Raw genomic sequence first — 19,132 nt, 5'->3', positions numbered from 1 at the left:
AAAAGGCCTTACTGGTGCATTACTTAAACTGTTATGTTTATTCATATCATGATCTGATCACCCTACTCAATATATCCCATACGCATGGGGGTATTGGGGTAATGTTACAAAAGGTTTGCTAGGGTAGACCCTCTTTCACTCAGACTCAGCCCCCCCCCCCGAAACCCCCCTGAAAAAAAACCAGCTCCTGCAACATCACTTGGAAGACGATATATACACACACACACACACACACACATATATATACAGGGTTAGTCAAAATGAATAGGCCAATTGTATATAATACACATACACAGAGTATGTACTGAGGGTCTCCCAAGTGATGTTGCAGGAGACATCACTTCAATGGGGAGATAGATAGATAGATAGATAGATAGATAGATAGATAGACAGATAGAGGAATTGTGGGAGTTGAATTCCAAAACACCTGGAGGGGCGAAGTTTCCCCAGGCCTGGCTGGTCTTTGGTGGAGCCCTGGCCATGGAAGTGATGGATGTGTGGAGCTCCTTCCACCTGAGACAGTCATGAGTCATCTCCCCCCCCCCCCTCCCCGTCCAAATCCCGAGGAGAGGGCGGCGTGGAAGCCCCGGCCCGTGCCAAGGAGGGCGGGCTGCCTTCGTGCGTGACTGGGGGAGAGAGAAAGAGAGACAGACACCGAGGCAGAGGCGCAGGTCAGCCTCCTTCTCCATCTCTCTCTCTCTCTCTCCCGTTCCGTTCTTTGCCTCCGAAGCAGCAGCAGCAGCACCGCAGAGAGACGAGGAGGAGGAGGAGGAAGGGAGGAAGGAAGGAAGGAGACCGGCAGAGCCGTTGCCCCGAGCCTTCTAAACGCCGCCTCAAGGCAGGGGGACAGGACCCGCCATGGGGAAGGAGCCCTCCGACAAGAAGGACGCCGGCTGCGACTGCAGGCGCTTCCTCCAGAACAACTGGCTCCTCATCAGCACCGTCGTGGCCGTGGTCCTGGGTGAGCGAGGGGGACACCAAGGGGGGGGGGGCAGTGGGGCGCCGCCTTAGCCGACATGGCTCACGGCTGGGGGGGTCCCTGGCCAGGTCTGCCCCCAAAAGAAGACCCTCAAGGGCGAGAGGAAGGCGGGGAAAGGGGCCCCCCACACACACCCTTCCCACACAGTTGCTGCAGGGTTTGCGCCTCTCCACCGGGAAGTTTCTCCTCCTTTGGTTTCTTCCCTTTGAAGGTTTGTGTGGAAGGGAGAGGGAGAGACGAGAAGCCCCTCTGGATAAATCCTGACAGGAAAATCCTATGACAGGGTCACCCTAGAACAGATGTGGGCAAACTTTGGCCCTGCAGGTGTTTTGGACTTCAACTCCCACCATTCCTAACAGCCGGTAGGCTGTTAGGAATGGTGGGAGTTGAAGTCCAAAACACCTGCAGGGCCAAAGTTTGCCCATACCTGCCCTAGAATCTAGATCAGTGTTTCTCAACCTTCCTAATGCCCCGACCCCTTAAGACAGTTCCTCATGTTGTGGTGATCCCCAACCATAAAACTATTTTCATTGCTACTTCGCAACTGTAATTTTGCTACTGTTATGGATCGTCATGTAATATCTGATATGCAGGATATATTTTCATTCCCTGGACCAAATTTGGCACAAATACCCAATACGCCCAAATTTGGATACCAGTGGGGTTGGGAGGGAGATTGATATTGTCATTTGGGAGTTGTAGTTGCTGGGATTTATAGTTTGCCTACAATCAAAGAGCATTCTGAACGCCACCAATGATGGAATTGGAACAAACTTGGCGCCCATGACCAAGAGAAAATACTGGAAGGGTTTGGCGGGCATTGACCTTGAGTTTTGGAGTTGTAGTTCACCTACATCCAGAGAGCACTGTGGACTCAAACACTGATGGATCTGGATCAAAGTTGGCACAAATACTCAATATGGCCGAATGTGAACACTGGTAGAGTTTGGAGAAAATAGACCTTGACATTTGGGAGTTATAGTTGCTGGGATTTATAGTTTACCTACAATGAAAGAGCATTCTGAACCCCACCAATGATAGAATTGGGCCAAATTTCCCACACAGAACTCCCAGGACCAACAGAAAATACTGTGTTTTGTGATGGTCTTTGGTGACCCTTCTGACACCCCCCTCGCAACTTCCCCCCCCCAAGGGTCCTGACTCTCAGGTTGGGAAACGCTGATCTAGGTTATATATAAACACAGAGACCTAGACACACACACACACATACACAAACACACAATATAGTTTATAATTGACTGCAACCTTTGTGCCTCTCCTCAAGTAAATTCATGTGTGTGGAAGGTAGAGAAAAGCAGAAAGTCTCTTTGGAGAAATTCTGAAGAGAAACCCCCATGACAGGGTTGCTTTAGGGTGGCCACAGATCTATATATATAAATTTGTTATGGGCATCCAACGAGGAAACAAAACTCAAAAACCCCCCAACGAAACTTAACCAAAATTCCCATGCCCATAACACAACCCACAAGGTACAAACATATCTACTCAAAATGAAAAACAACACAACAACACACTCACAAAACGGCAAAACAACAAAACTAAAAAAAAACCCAACGAAACTTAACCAAAATCCCTGTGCCCATAACACAACCCACAAGGTACAAACATATCTACTCAAAATGAAAAGCAACACAACAACACACTCACAAAACGGCAAAACAACAAAACTCAAAAATCCCCCAACGAAACTTAACCAAAATCCCCGTGCCCATAACACAACCCACAAGATACAAACATACCTACTCAAAATGAAAAACAACACAACAACACACTCACAAAACGGCAAAACAACAAAACTCAAAAATCCCCCAACGAAACTTAACTAAAATCCCCGTGCCCATAACACAACCCACAAGGTACAAACATATCTACTCAAAATGAAAAACAACACAACAACACACTCACAAAACGGCAAAACAACAAAACTCAAAAATCCCCCAACGAAACTTAACCAAAATCCCCGTGCCCATAACACAACCCACAAGGTACAAACATATCTACTCAAAATGAAAAACAACACAACAACACACTCACAAAACGGCAAAACAACAAAACTCAAAAATCCCCCAACGAAACTTAACCAAAATCCCCGTGCCCATAACACAACCCACAAGGTACAAACATACCTACTCAAAATGAAAAACAACACAACAACACACTCACAAAACGGCAAAACAACAAAACTCAAAAATCCCCCAACGAAACTTAACTAAAATCCCCGTGCCCATAACACAACCCACAAGGTACAAACATATCTACTCAAAATGAAAAACAACACAACAACACACTCACAAAACGGCAAAACAACAAAACTCAAAAATCCCCCAACGAAACTTAACCAAAATCCCCTTGCCCATAACACAACCCACAAGGTACAAACATATCTACTCAAAATGAAAAACAACACAACAACACACTCACAAAACGGCAAAACAACAAAACTCAAAAATCCCCCAACGAAACTTAACCAAAATCCCTGTGCCCATAACACAACCCACAAGGTACAAACATATCTACTCAAAATGAAAAACAACACAACACACTCACAAAATGGCAAAACAACTGAGCATGCGCATTGGCGCCCAGCCGCAAGTTCCATCGCGCGCGCACATGGCCTTCCGGCCAACGTTCCCTCTGCGGAAACCATGCCCACTCCAAGTCCCGCCGCGCCGCTTCCCGCACACACACACCCCCTGCCGCACACACGCACGCAACCCCACGCTCCATCACTCCCCCCGCCGCCGCACACACACACGCAACCCCACGCTCCATCACTCCCCCCACCGCCGCACACACACGCAACCCCACTCCCCCTGCCGCCGCACACACACACGCAACCCTAGGCTCCATCACTCCCCCCGCCACCGCACACACACACGCAACCCCACGCTCCATCACTCCCCTGCCCCAATCTTACCTCCTTTTACTTCAGGCCACCTCCAAACCCCACCCCGCCCCTTCCCGCCCTGTCAAAATCCAGGAAAGACAGGAAGGAAGGAAAGAAGGAGGAAAGAGAAAGGGAGGTAAAGAAAAAGGGGGAAGGAAGGAAAGTTAGAGGAAGAAGAAAAGGAAAGAAAAGGAAAGATGGAAGGAAAGAAAACAGAGACAGCAGAAGAGAAAGAAAAAGGGGGAAGGAAGCAAAGAGATAGAGAAAGAAGAGGAGAAGGAAAGAGGGGAAGGAAGGAAGGAAGGAAGGAAGGAAGGAAGGAAGGAAGGAAGGAAGGAAGGAAGGAAGGAAGGAAAGAAGGAGGGAAAGAAGGAGGGAAAGAAGGAGGGAAAGAAGGAAGGTTGGCCACAGCAACACGTGGCGGGTAAATGTTGTTATTTCTATTATTATGATGATGCTATTATTCCTATTAGACCCTGGGGGAATGGGAGAGGTGTCAGGTCCCAGAGGCAATGCATTGCATTATTGTTATTGTTATGATGGTGGTGAAATAAAAGGAAATATAAAGTGAAAGAAGGAAGCAAACAGGGAGGGAAGAAAGGCAAAGGAAGAAAGGGGGAGGGAATGAAGGAAAGAGAGAAGGATGAAACCAAGTAGTGAAAGAAGGAAAGAAAGAAAGAGGGAGAGAGGGAAGAAAGTAGAGAAAGGGGGAGGAAAAGGGGGAAGGAATAGGTAGGTACCTCTCTTTCATAATAGTCCAGATATCTACCTCAACTTTGATAAGTTTTACTATAGGCCACAGCAACGCGTGGCAGGGCACAGCTAGTTATATATAAATGCAGACACAGACACCTGTATATACATAAAGAGACATTACAGTTTAGAATTGATTGTAGCCACTGTGCCTCTCCTGAGGGAGGTTTCCCTTCCTCTTGTTTCTTCCACTGGCCATGAGAGACCCTTTGAAGGTTTCTGTGGAAGGAAGAGAAAGCAGGAAACCCTTCTGGATAAATCCTGACACCCTAGATCAGTGGTTCTCAACCTTCCTAATGCCACGACCCCTTAAGACAGTTCCTCATGTTGTGGTGACCCCACCACCACCACCACAGAATTATTTTCATTGTGACTTCATAACTGTAATTTTGCTACTGTTATGAATTGCAATGTAAATACCTGGTGTGCAGGATGTATTTTCATTCACTGGACCAAATTTGGCACAAATACCGGATATGCCCAAATTTGAATACTGGTGGGGTTGGGAGTGGGGTTAATATTGTCATTTGGGAGTTGTAGTTGCTGGGATTTATAGTTCACCTACAATCAAAGAGCATTCTGAACTCCACCAACTATAGAATTGAGCCAAACTTCCCACACAGAACCCCCACGACCAACAGAATATACTGGAAGGGTTTGGTGGGCATTGACCTTGAGTTTTGGAGTTGTCGTTCACCTACATCCAGAGAGCACTGTGGACTTAAACAATTATGGATCTGGACCAAACTTGGCATGAATACGCAATATGCCCAAATGTGGTAGAGTTTGGGGGAAATAGGCCTTGACATTTCGGAGTTGAAGTTCCTGGGAATTCTGGGAGTTGTAATTTACCAGCAGCAAAAAAGAAGAAGAAGAAGAAGAAGAAGAGAAGGATAGGCAGAGAGATATTTAGTCTTCTCTACCAAAAGGGTTCCTAAGACCATCAGAAATATGTGTTTTCTGATGCTCTTTGGCAACCCCTCTGAAACCTTCCGAATGACCCCCCCCCCCCCCCCCCGGGGTCCCAACCCCCAGGTTGAGAAACACTGTCACATGGCACTGCAAAAACTTTATTTCTGCGGAACACCCAGCAGCACATTTTGCTATAGTTTTTCAATGAATATCTCATAGAGTCTCAACCAATTCAACATAGGGTTGTTGTCGGTTTTTCGGGCTATATGGCCATGTTGTAGTGATTCCAGCTTCTAGAACATGGCCATATAGCCTGAAAAACCTACAACAACCCGTGATTCCAGCCATGAAAGCCTTCAACAATACACTTCAACATAGTTTGTGGCCGTTACAAAAACAGAATTTCTGGAGTATAACAACTATTTTCAAAGTAGGTTGTGCACAATTAAACAGGAAATAACTTTTTCAAACCAGGAACAGATTTTTTTTTTAAAAAAAATTGTTACATAGTGTTATATATAAACACACACAGAGATACCTGGGGACGAGGCAAGGGCAAACCTTGGCCCTCCTAGTGATTAGACTTCAACTTCCACAGTTCCTAGCTGCAGGTAAGCTGGCTGGGATTTCTGGGAGTTGAAGCTGGCTTAACCTATAAAGCCCTAAATGGCCCCGGCCCAGTTTAGCTGTCCAAACGCATCTCCCTCTATGAACCATCACAGAAATTGAGATCCTCCGGGGAGGCCCTGCTTTCTGTCCCACCACTGTCACAGGCATGACAGGCAGGGATGAGAGAGGGGGCCTTCTCAGTGATTGTCCTCAACTTTGGAACTCCCTTCCAGGTGAGATTAGAGCAGCCCCTTCCCTCCTGTTCTTCAGAAGAATGATGAAAACTTGGCTGAGGGACCAAGCCTTTGGGACAGTGCAATAAGGCAGCAATAGGAAACAGTGCCTTTGGAGAGTGACCATATATTCCTTTCCTGTTGTTTCACCCAAAGTGTTTCCCTCATATTGCACTCCCCCCCCCCCCTCACCTTATTGAAAGTCTAATTCTACTGTTCCGTCCCCTACGAGAGCCTCCCCCACAAATATACTTTTTTCATTGCTATTTCATCCAGAGTTTTATCATTTTATGTTGTGCATTTGGCCGCCCACTATCTTTGATTTTCTATTATGTTATTTTGCACTGTTTATTTTACTTGAATGGCTTATTTATTTTATTGTGATCTTATTTTTGTTGTTTACATTTTATTTTGCTGTAATGTATCGGTGGTCATGGCCTCACGTAAGCTGCTCCGAGTCCCCTTTGGGGAGATGGTGGTGGGGTATAAATAAAGTTTATTATTATTTATTATATTATTATTATGCCAACCAGATTTGATGTGGATGATTGAGACTGCTTAAACAATGGAGTTTAACGTCGAAATAAATGATGTTAATGTTTATGTACGCACGAAGTCTATTTTTGTCCGGCTTTGAATGTTTGCCATTTATATGTTGTGCTCCAAACAAATAAGTCCAAAACACCTGGAGGGCTGAAGTTTCCCCATGGCTGCAGTGTAGACACACAGAGAGACATTATAGTTTAAAATTGCTTGCAGCCTTTGTGCCTCTCCAGAGGTACGTTTCCTCAGCACTGTTTCTTCCCTTTTGAAGGTTTGTACAGAAGGTAGAAAGGCAGAAAACCCCACTGAATAAATCCTGCCAAGAAAACCCCATGATAGGGTCATCATAGATTATATATAAACACAGAGACCGGTATACACATGGAGAAACATTATAGTTTGAAATTGGCCGCAGCCATTGTGCCTCTCCTGAGATAACTTTCCCCTCCTCTTGCTTCTTCCACTGGGCATGGGAGTACCCTTTGAAGGTTTGTGTGGAAGGCAGAAAGCCCTCTAGCTAAATCCTGACTACAAAACCCCCAAGATCACTGGCTCTTAAACTGTGGGTCCGACACCAAATGGGGTCCCCTTAGTTCAGTTGTTCTCAACCTGTGGGTCCCCAGATGTTTTGGCCTTCAACTCCCAGAAATCCTAACAGCTGGTTAACTGGCTGGGATTTCTGGAAGTTGTAGGCCAAAACACCTGGGGACCCACAGGTTGAGAACCACTGCCTTAGTTCAATGCTGGGGTCACCAGAAATTTGGCAACTTTAAAACGTTTCTGAGTGCCATTCATTAACACCAATCTGTTATCAACAACCTGCAGCATTTATAGTTAATTGTGCAGGAAAGGCTTCAGCTGTACTCCACAAAAAGGAAAAGCAGCCTGTTCAGCAATCTTTGCAAATGCTGACTAGTTATCAGTAATAGTTTGGATTTTATACTTATTTTCTATTTTCTATACCTATATACTAGGGGTCATGCAACTTTTTTCTGGCAGAAAGGAGTCACAAGAGGAAAAAGTTTAAGAAGCCCTGTCTTAGTTGATATATAAACACAGAGAAACAGATAGATGTATGTATACACACATTATAGTTCAAAATTGACCGAAACAAGGAGGGGAAACTTATATCCTGAGATAAGTTTCCCCACCTCCTTTTCTTCCATTGGGCAGGTGTGTCCCTTTGAAGGTTTGTACTTAATTAGGTGATTCCTTGTAGGTTGAGGATAATGGTCCTCCAGATGTGGTGTCTTGGTGGTGGGTCAGTAGGTGGCTGTGAAGCCCTATTCTTGAGCCGCATCTTCTCCCACAGTGAGGACATCGGTTTCCAGGTGGAAAGTTGTACCAGTCAGGGTTGGCTTGATGCTCTTTCCTCTTGGCATGTTTCTCTGTTTCAACGTCCTTCCATGCTTCTTTGAATTCTGCAGCACTGCTGGTCACAGCTGACATCCAGTTAGAGTGCTCAAGGGCCAGGGCTTCCCAGTTCTGGGTGTCTATGCAACCGTTTTTAAGGTTGGCTTTAACCCCCAGTGGCGCAGTGGGTTAAAGCACTGAGCTGCTGAACTTGCTAATTGAAAAGTCACAGGTTTGAATCCGGGGAGCGGTGTGAGCTCCCGCTGTTAGCCCCAGCTTCTGCCAACCCAGCAGTTCGTAAACATGCAAATGTGAGTAAATCAATAGGTACCGCTCTGGCGGGAAGGTAACGGCACTCCATACAGTCTTGCTGGCCACATGACCTTGGAGGTGTCTGCGGACAATGCTGGCTCTTTGGCTTAAAAATGGAGATGAGCACCAACCTCCAGAGTTGGCCACAATTAGACTTAACGTCAGGGGAAACCTTTACCTTTATCTTTACCTTTAAGTCCATCTTTAAATCTCTTTTCCTCTCCACCAACATTCCATGTCCCGTTCTTGAGTTTGGAGTAGAGTAGCTACTTTGGGAGATGGTGATTGGGGGAAGGTTTGTATAGAAGGTATAAAAGGCAAAAAACAACAACAACCCAAAATCTAGATAAATTCTACTAAAGAAACCCTATGATAGAGTTGCCTTAGGGGCACTATAAATGGAAAAGGAAGCTACACAACAACAGCATGTATGTGTTCGTGTGTATATATGTGTGTGTGCATACACAGAGAAATACACAAATACACAACATACATACAGAGAGACAAATATCTATACACACAGACTAGTGTATAAGACTGCTCTTCTCTACTCCCTGGCTCAGGATGCACCTACATTATAGAATTAATGTAGTTTGTCACGACTTTAACTTTTTTTTCATGTCAGGAGAGACTTGAGAAACTGCATGTTGCTTCTGGTGTGAGAGAATTGACCGTCTGCACGGACATTGCCCATGGGACACCCGGAAGTTTTGATGTTTTACCATCCTTGTGGGATGCTTCTCTCATGTCTGCATCCACGCTCTCCCCAGTCCTGCCGGCACAAAGGTTTAACCCACTGTGCCACCGGGGGCTCCTTTAACTACCATGGCTCAATGTTATGAATCCTGGAAGTTGTAGTCTTATAAGGCCTTCATCGTTCTCTGGCAAAGCACTCTGGCACCTCACTAAACTACAAATCCCAGGATTCCATAGCATTGAGCCATGGCAGTTAAAATGGTGCCAGATGTATTAATCCTACAATGTAGCTGTACCCTTATTGGCATAAAAGCCCATTGAATTCAAGGAGGTCTTACTAGATTCTAGAAGACTGCGTTGTAAAAGACTATAGATTTCCTTCTAGTCATTCAGGGGGGTAAAGTATGTCATGCTAGAAGCAGATGCAAATAAATTCTAGGAAATGCTTCAGGTTGGCAAAGGGTTGGGCGTGATGCGTAGGATGTGCTCCTGCAGATGGGGCCATGGAGCTGTGTTGCAATGATGGAAATGCCTGAAAATTAAGAAATTATTTGTGCAAGTCCCTTTATCTTTGTTGTGATGAACTACTGCATACTGAAGAGTTGGTGGGATGTTTGGACATCTTAATATTAAGCAAAGGATTGTGTCTGAGTCTCGGCATATTTGAATCAGTTTCCCACTGAGTTGAACAGGGCTTCCTTCACAATATGTTTAAGATTACTCAGGGAAGATCAGATCACTCTGCACAGGTTTTGGGTTCATCTGCAGTGTAGAATGAATGCAGTTTGACACCACTTTAACTGCCATGTCTCACTGCTATGGCATCCTGGGAAGTATAGCTTGATGAGGCACCAGGCACTCTTTGGGAGAGAAAATCAGAGTTCTTCTAAAACTACAACTCCCCACATTTCATAATATTGAGTCATGGTACTTAAATTGGTGTCAAAACCGCATCCATTCTACAGTGTCGATGCATCCCAGTCTCTTTCCAGACTATTATTCTGTGCTCATTGCAAACTGGTGACCATTAGTGTCCATTTGATGTCCAGTGTCTTGAACCTGTATCTTTAATTCATAACTATGTTGGGGTAGCATGCTTCTAAATTAAAGACGTTTAGGCTCATAACTGAGGAAAAGATGAAGACTGAACATAGTTCCAATATTGTACTGGAGTTACGTAGCGTACCGTAGAACATATTTACTTAGTAGTAAGTCCCTCTGAGTAGCACTGCCCCCTCCCATTTGGCAAGGTGAGGCAATCCATTTTAGGCAGCAGGCACTGTGGCGATGGCAACAGCAGCAGGTCTTCTTTTGATCCTCCTGAATTATCCCAACACCACCATACAGCCATTCTCCTCTGTTTAAGGGCAGAGGTATGTGTACCACCTGTCCTGTGACCTGCTGCTTCCAGGTGTGTGAAGAAATGATGTCCCAGTGTTATAAAAAAGAGCCCATTCCTCCACATGGAATGGGACTGGTACCACCTTGAGTGTATCTAATGCACTTTGGCACCAGTTTAACTGTCATGGTTCAATGATATGAAATCGTGGAAGTAAGGAGAATATAGCCCGAGAAACTATATGGTAGAGAAGGCATAAGACATTGCAAAGCTCCCTTTTTTTAATCATGGCACAAGCTACTTGGGAATATGCTACAAGTTGCTTCTGGTGTGAGAGAATTGGCCGTCTGCAAGGACAAGGGTTTAAACCGCTGCGCCTATAAGTTCACAGCACTGATCCATGGCAATTAAAGTGATATCAAACTTTAATTCTACAGTATAGGTGCACCTCTTGTCCCTTAACACGTGAATCTTGTAGTGATTTACTCTAGACTCTGGGCCCTTCGACACAGCCATATAACTCAGAATATGAAGGCAGATAATCCACAATATCTGCTTTGAATTGGATTATCTGAGTCCACACTGCCATAGATCCCAGTTCAAAGTACATAATATGGGGTTTTATTCAGCTGTGTGGAACGGCCAGTTTTGAACTGGATTATCTGAGTCCACACTGCCATATAATCCAGTTCAATTGGGATTTTATACAGTTGTGTGGAAGGGGCTTCTTTCTCTGGGCTTGGCCAGTACAACTTGCTTCCGTGGGAGACTGAACAGTTCTGTTGTACTCAATAGTGAGGATGGCAGCTTAATTTCCTTACTTAATTTCCTTACTTCCTTACATTGACATGCACACACCCACATGCGCCTACTGTCTTTCTCTTTCTGTATTTTTTCAAGTCACTTCTAACACAGGTCATTATTTTATGTGTAATTATTTACTAGAGACCGACATTTCTTGTTGGACATAAGCAGTTCCCTAATTCCAGCAAAAATTACCTAACTGTCAAAAGAAAGGAAAAGGTATCACCCTTGATGCTGTTTTTAGCCAGGATTTCTTAAATAATTCATTTCCCTCCTCTCTTTTACGCGACTGCCCTCGGTGACTGTTAGAAGTGTAAATCATGTTTATCCAACCAATATTATTCTCATACAATATTAATTGCTTTTTTAATGCCAAGAATTCACAAGAAATTTTGTAATGTTTAAAGGCAAATTAACTCAAGTGACAAAATTGCCACTTCATCTGATTTTTTCTCATTATTTTCCTCCACAAAATTAATCATATTTTTCAATAAATGAAGCCATTACAATATATAGAAAGACAAATTGCAAGTTTTCTTAAAGAATCAATGGGGATTAACAAGCAAGGCATTGCTTTAGGAAAGGGGCCTTAGTTTACCATCTGTTTCTCTCAATTTAAATAACGTTGGGTTGTTATAGGTTTTTCGGGCTGTATGGACATGTTCTAGTAGCATTCTCTCCTGATGTTTCGCCTGCATCTATGGCAGGCATCCTCAGAATCATAGAATCATAGAATCAAAGAGTTGGAAGAGACCTCATGGGCCATCCAGTCCAACCCCCTGCCAAGAAGCAGGAATATTGCATTCAAATCACCCCTGACAAATGGCCATCCAGCCTCTGCTTAAAAGCTTCCAAAGAAGGAGCCTCCACCACACTCCGAGGCAGAGAGTTCCACTGCTGAACGGCTCTCACAGTCAGGAAGTTCTTCCTAATGTTCAGATGGAATCTCCTCTCTTGTAGTTTGAAGCCATTGTTCCGCGTCCTAGTCTCCAAGGAAGCAGAAAACAAGCTTGCTCCCTCCTCCCTGTGGCTTCCTCTCACATATTTATACATGGCTATCATATCTCCCCTCAGCCTTCTCTTCTTCAGGCTAAACATGCCCAGTTCCCTAAGCCGCTCCTCATAGGGCTTGTTCTCCAGACCCTTGATCATTTTAGACGCCCTCCTCTGGACACATTCCAGCTTGTCAATATCTCTCTTGAATTGTGGTGCCCAGAATTGGACACAATATTCCAGATGTGGTCTAACCAAAGCAGAATAGAGGGGTAGCATTACTTCCTTAGATCTAGACACTATGCTCCTATTGATGCAGGCCAAAATCCCATTGGCTTTTTTTTGCCGCCACATCACATTGTTGGCTCATGTTTAACTTGTTGTCCACGAGGACTCCAAGATCTTTTTCACACGTACTGCTCTCGAGCCAGGCGTCCCCCATTCTGTATCTTTGCATTTCATTTTTTCTGCCAAAGTGGAGTATCTTGTATTTGTCACTGTTGAACTTCATTTTGTTAGTTTTGGCCCATCTCTCTAATCTGTCAAGATCGTTTTGAATTCTGCTCCTGTCCTCTGGACTATTGGCTATCCCTCCCAATTTGGTGTCGTCTGCAAACTTGATGATCATGCCTTCTAGCCCTTCATCTAAGTCATTAATAAAGATGTTGAACAGGACCGGGCCCAGGACGGAACCCTGCGGCACTCCACTTGTCACTTCTTTCCAAGATGAAGAGGAAGCATTAGTGAGCACTCTCTGTGTTCGTCCACTTAACCAATTACAGATCCACCTCACCGTAGTTTTGCCTAGCCCACATTGGACTAGTTTCCTTGCCAGAAGGTCATGGGGGACCTTGTTGAAGGCCTTACTGAAATCCAGGTACGCTACATCCACGGCATTCCCCGCATCTACCCAGCTTGTAGCTCTATCAAAGAAAGAGATCAGATTAGTCTGGCATGACTTGTTTTTGATAAATCCATGTTGACTATTAGCGATGACCGCATTTGTTTCTAAGTGTTTGCAGACCGCTTCCTTAACAATCTTTTCCAGAATCTTGCCCAGTATCGACGTGAGGCTGACCGGACGGTAGTTGTTTGGGTCGTCCTTTTTTCCCTTCTTGAAGATTGGGACCACATTGGCCCTCCTCCAATCTGCTGGAACTTCTCCCGTTCTCCAAGAACTCTCAAAGATGGTTGCCAATGGTTCCGAAATGACTTCCGCTAGTTCCTTCAATACTCTTGGGTGTAGTTGATCTGGCCCTGGGGACTTGAACTCATTAAGAGCGGCCAGGTATTCCTGGACGACTTCTTTCCCAATTTGGGGTTGGATGTCCTCCAATCCCTCATCCACTCCATCTTGCTGAGGTTGAAGACTCTCTTTTTGTGAGAAGACCGAGGCAAAGAAGGCATTAAGTAGTTCTGCCTTTTCCCTGTCCCCTGTCAGCATTGCCCCATCTTCTCCTCGAAGAGGTCCTATCGCCTCCTTGTTTTTCCTTTTTCTACTGACATAAGAATAGAAGCCCTTTTTATTGTTTTTAATGTCCCTGGCAAGTCTGAGCTCGTTTTTTGCTTTAGCTTTGCGGACCTTTTCCCTACAGGTGTTGGCTATTTGTTTGAATTCTTCTTTGGTGATTTCTCCCTTTTTCCACTTTTTGTGCAACAGTTAGAAGTTCTTTGGACATCCATTCTGGCTTCTTTGCACATGTCCTATTTTTTCTCTTTGTTGGCACGGTTTGCAATTGCGCCTTGAGTATTTCACTCTTGAGAAATTCCCATCCATCCGTAGCTCCCTTGTCTTTTAGTATCTGTGTCCACGGAATGCTGCTCAGCGTTTCCTTCATTTTTTGGAAATCAGCTCTCCTAAAGTCCAAAATGCGGGTTTGACTTGTCTTAGTTTCGGCCTTCCTTTGTACCTCAAATTGCAGGAGCACATGGTCACTTGCCCCTAAGGATCCTACCACTTCGACTGCATCGATCAGGTCCTCCGCATTTGTTAGGATGAGATCAAGAGTAGCCAATCCCCTTGTTGCCTCTTCTACCTTCTGGACCATGAAATTGTCTGCAAGGCAAGCGAGGAATTTGTTGGACCTTGTACTCTTGGCCGAGTTTGTTTTCCAGCAAATATCGGGATAGTTGAAATCGCCCATGACTACTACATCTCTTTTCTGTGCCTGTTTGGTCAACTGTTGGCAGAAGACTTCATCAAGATCTTCCTCCTGGCTTGGGGGTCTGTAGTAGACGCCTACAACGACATCTTTTTGAGTCCCAGTTCCCTTGATTCTTATCCAGATGATTTCAAGCTGGTTTCCCAGATTGCTGTCTTGAATTTCTTCTGCAGCATAATAGTTTTTGACATATAAGGCTACTCCGCCTCCTCTCCCCTTTGTTCGGTTTCTGTGAAGGAGGTTATACCCCTCGATATCTACATTCCAGCGATAGGAGTCATCCCACCAGGTTTCAGTGATGGCTATGATATCATATTTGTGGTGTTGTGCTAGAAGTTGGAGTTCGTCTTGTTTATTTCCCATGCTCTGTGCATTAGTGTAAAGACATGTGAGCCCCTGGGATCTTCCCTTGAGCTGTTTAATTGGGATTTGTGAGGTCTGTTGGAAACTAGGAAAATTGGGTTTATATATCTGTGGAAAGTCCAGGGGAGGAGAAAGAACTCTTATCTCTTGGAGCTAGGTGTGAATGTTTCAACTGGCCACCTTGATTAGAATTGGGTGGCCTAACAGTTTTTAGGTGTGGCTTGTTAGTGCCTGGGGAAATCTTTTGTTGAGAGGTGATTAGCTGTCCTTGATTGTTTCTTGTCTGGAGTTCCCCTGTGTTTGAGTGTTGTTCTTTATTTACTGTTATAATTTTAGAGGGTTTTTTAAAATACTGGTAGCCAGATTTTGTTCATTTTCATGTTTTCTTCCTTTCTGTTGAATTTGTCCACATGTTTGTGGAATTCAGTAGCTTCTCTGTGTAGTCTGACATGTTGGGTGTGAGAGTGGTCCAGCATTTCTGTGTTCTCGAATAATATGCTGTGTCCAGGTTGATTCATCAGGTGCTCTGCTGTGGCTGACTTCTCTAGTTGAAGTAAACTGCAGTGCCTTTCATGTTTCTTGATTCTAAGAAAATCCAACAAATGCTACGTTCAGCAAAGGACAAGAGGGATCCTCTCACCTCTGCTGCAGTCCACCGTATACCATGCAGCTGTGGACAAGCCTACATAGGGACCACCAAATGCAGCATTGCCCAATCATGAATCAAGGAACATGAAAGGCAATACATTCCAGTATTTTTCTACAACCTATTTCTGTTTCTCCATTTTTCCTAGTTAAGAAACGACTGAGTTGGGCAAAGAGAATGATAAGCTTTAATTCATTTTTGAAAAAGTCATTCATATGACTATGCGCGTGTAGTGATTTTTTTTTATCTTGTCAGAAGTGACTTGAGAAACTGCAAGTCGCTTCTGGTTTGAGAGAATTGGTCATTTGCAGGGACGTTCCCTAGGAGACGTCCCGATATTTTACCATCCTGTGGGAAGCTTCTCTCATGTCCCTGCATGGGAAGCTGGAGCCGACAGACGGGAGCTCACCCCGTCTCACGGATTCGAACTGCTGACCTTCAGGTCAGCAGTTCAACCAGCACAAGGGTTTAACCCATTGCGCCACTGCAAATATAAGAAGCAAAACCCAAACCTGTACAAGAGGTATACAGAAATCCTTTGAGGTTTTTAAAATTCGCATTTGCAGTTGTTTCCCTCCTCAGTCCCTCATTTTCAAAAATGAGACCATAATCGGACGGTAAATTAACACATGCAAAAGCCTGCCTTCTGGGAACAGACATTCTAAAGATCACGTTTTGTTTTGTAGTTGTTTTCTATGGAATACATACATATGCCCAGGACCGTAGCCAGGATTTTTATTTGGGGGGGGGGGTGAGTTTTATTTGGGCGGGGCTGAGGATCTACCCTACCAAACCTTTTGTATCGTTAACCCAATACCCCCATGCATATGAGATATATTGAGCATGGTGATCAGATCATGATATGAATAAACATAACAGTTTAAATAATGTACCAGTAAGGCCTTCTCGCAGAGCACCCTGAGAATTGGGGGGGGGGGGGCTGAAGCCCTTCAAGCCCCCCCCCCCCCAGCTACATGCCTGCATATGCCCTGTGTTTATTTCCCTTTTAAATATTCAAAAGAGAACTTCAAATAAATCATTTCTCCATTGAACAGGATTTATTTGGGCCTTTAGCCAAAAAAAGCAACAAAATAAATAATTGTGGTACTATTTATACTAAATTTACCAAGCTCTTCATTTTCAAAATGATAGAAATTTCATACAAATATCAAAATAAGTTGCATTTTTTTTCTTTAAAAAGATCCATACATTATAAAATGTGATGTTGGGGCATTCTGGGAAAGTTGGCAGCGTGTATGTATACTTGTATACTGTATACTGTATAGGAAGGATAACAATATCGAGGATAGCTTTGACGGTGTGGTGAATGAATTAGAACCAGACATCCTGAGGAGTGAGGTTGAATGGGCCTTAAGAAGCATTGCTAACAACAAGGCAGCAGGAGATGATGGGATCCCAGCTGAACTGTTTAAAATCTTAAAAGATGATGCTGTCAAGGTGATGCATGCCATTTGCCAGCAAATATGGAAAACACAAGAATGGCCATCAGACTGGAAAAAATCAACTTATATCCCCATACCAAAAAAGGGAAATGCGAAAGACTGCTCAAACTTCCGTACAGTGGCCCTTATTTCTCATGCCAGTAAGGTAATGCTCAAGATCCTGCAAGGAAGACTCCAGCAATACATGGAGCGAGAGTTGCCAGATGTTCAAGCTGGGTTTAGAAAAGGCAGAGGAACGAGAGACCAGATTGCCAATATCCGCTGGATAATGGAGAAAGGCAGGGAGTTTCAGAAAAACATCTACTTCTGCTTCATTGACTATTCTAAAGCCTTTGACTGTGTGGATCATAATAAACTGTGGCAAGTTCTTAGTGGGATGGGCATCCCAAGTCACCTTGTCTCTCTCCTGAGGAATCTGTACAAGGACCAAGTAGCAACAGTCAGAACTGACCACGGAACAACAGACTGGTTCAAGATTGGGAAAGGCGTACGGCAAGGCTGCATCCTCTCACCCAACCTTTTTAACTTGTATGCAGAACACATCATGCGATGTGCAGGGCTGGATGAATGCAAAGCTGGGGTGAAAATTGCTGGAAGAAACATTAACAACCTCAGATATGCAGATGACACCACTCTGATGGCCGAAAGCGAGGAGGAGCTGAGGAGCCTTCTAATCAAGGTGAAAGAAGAAAGCGCAAAAGCCGGGTTGCAGCTAAACGTCAAAAAAACCAAGATTATGGCAACAAGAATGATTGACAACTGGAAAATAGAGGGAGATACCGTGGAGGCCGTGACAGACTTTGTATTTCTAGGTGCAAAGATTACTGCAGATGCAGACTGTAGCCAGGAAATCAGAAGACGCTTACTTCTTGGGAGGAGAGCAATGTCCAGTCTCGATAAAATAGTGAAGAGTAGAGACATCAGACTGGCAACAAAGATCCGCCTAGTCAAAGCCATGGTATTCCCTGTAGTAACCTACGGATGTGAGAGCTGGACCTTCAGGAAGGATGAGCGAAGGAAGATTGATGCTTTTGAACTGTGGTGTTGGAGGAAAGTGCTGAGAGTGCCTTGGACTGCGAGAAGATCCAACGAGTCCATCCTCCAGGAAATAAAGCCCGACTGCTCACTGGAGGGAAAGATACTAGAGACAAAGTTGAAGTACTTTGGCCACATCATGAGGAGACAGGAAAGCCTAGAGAAGACAATTATGCTGGGGAAAGTGGAAGGCAAAAGGAAGAGGGGCCGACCAAGGGCAAGATGGATGGATGGCATCCTTGAAGTGACTGGACTGACCTTGAGGGAGCTGGGGGTGGTAACGGCCGACAGGGAGCTTTGGCGTAGGCTGGTCCATGAGGTCACGAAGAGTCGGAGACGACTGAACGAATGAACAACAACAACAATGTATACTTGTAATATTATCTTTGAATGTGTCCTATTTGCTAGAAACATTTCTTAATTTTTTGCTTCTTTCAAGAAACGTAATAGAATTGAAATATGTGGACCTGAACTAATCCAAATTTAGCAAAGGCCTTTGGCAATCTTTTGCTTAATGGATTAAGGATGAATAGCCTGAAACTTACTGTACTAAAATAGCTTTACAAATAGCATTATATTAAGATCAATATATATAGTGTTATACTTCAGTACTTTGGAACATTGTTAACAAGAATCGTTTTCGTGCTAGGTGTATTTTTAGTATTTTGAATGATCAGGGCTGTCATATTTCAAAGCAACCAGTTAGATTGTCTTTTATGTCATTATAAAGGTCACATCCTCACATTGTATACAGTTTAAGTTTCTGTAACAGATTACAACTTTTGGATTGCAGTGCTTCTGTAGTGAGAAATGTATCTTTACCTTTTTTCTAAGGGTAAAGAAAATATAGTCTCTTTAGTTCAATCAATATAATCTCAAATGTGAGAAAAATGTGCTATTTGGAGTTGTCGAACAGCAAATTATGCATAGGATGAAAGTGCAACCCATGCATGTCTGTTCAGAAATAAGATTCACTTCATTCAATGAGCTCTACTTATAGGTGTGTATAAACTATAGCTTAAGAACATC

General features: G+C 44.1%; 1 protein-coding gene across 1 annotated transcript in view; it reads left to right on the top strand.

The window, feature by feature from the left end:
• The first annotated feature begins 558 nt into the window (after positions 1 to 558).
• The window catches only part of SLC1A1 (solute carrier family 1 member 1), a 63,800-nt gene continuing 45,226 nt past the window's right edge, over positions 559 to 19,132 (top strand). Inside the window, exon 1 of the mRNA XM_060762274.2 lies at positions 559 to 961. Coding sequence (XP_060618257.2) covers positions 859 to 961 — 103 coding nt within the window. The 5' untranslated portion in view covers positions 559 to 858. The remainder of the gene's footprint in view (positions 962 to 19,132) is intronic.

Source organism: Anolis sagrei, chromosome 2, assembly GCF_037176765.1.
Source record: "Anolis sagrei isolate rAnoSag1 chromosome 2, rAnoSag1.mat, whole genome shotgun sequence".
In the NCBI taxonomy this organism is placed as follows: domain Eukaryota; kingdom Metazoa; phylum Chordata; class Lepidosauria; order Squamata; family Dactyloidae; genus Anolis; species Anolis sagrei.
This window is presented reverse-complemented; position numbering and strand designations above follow the sequence as displayed.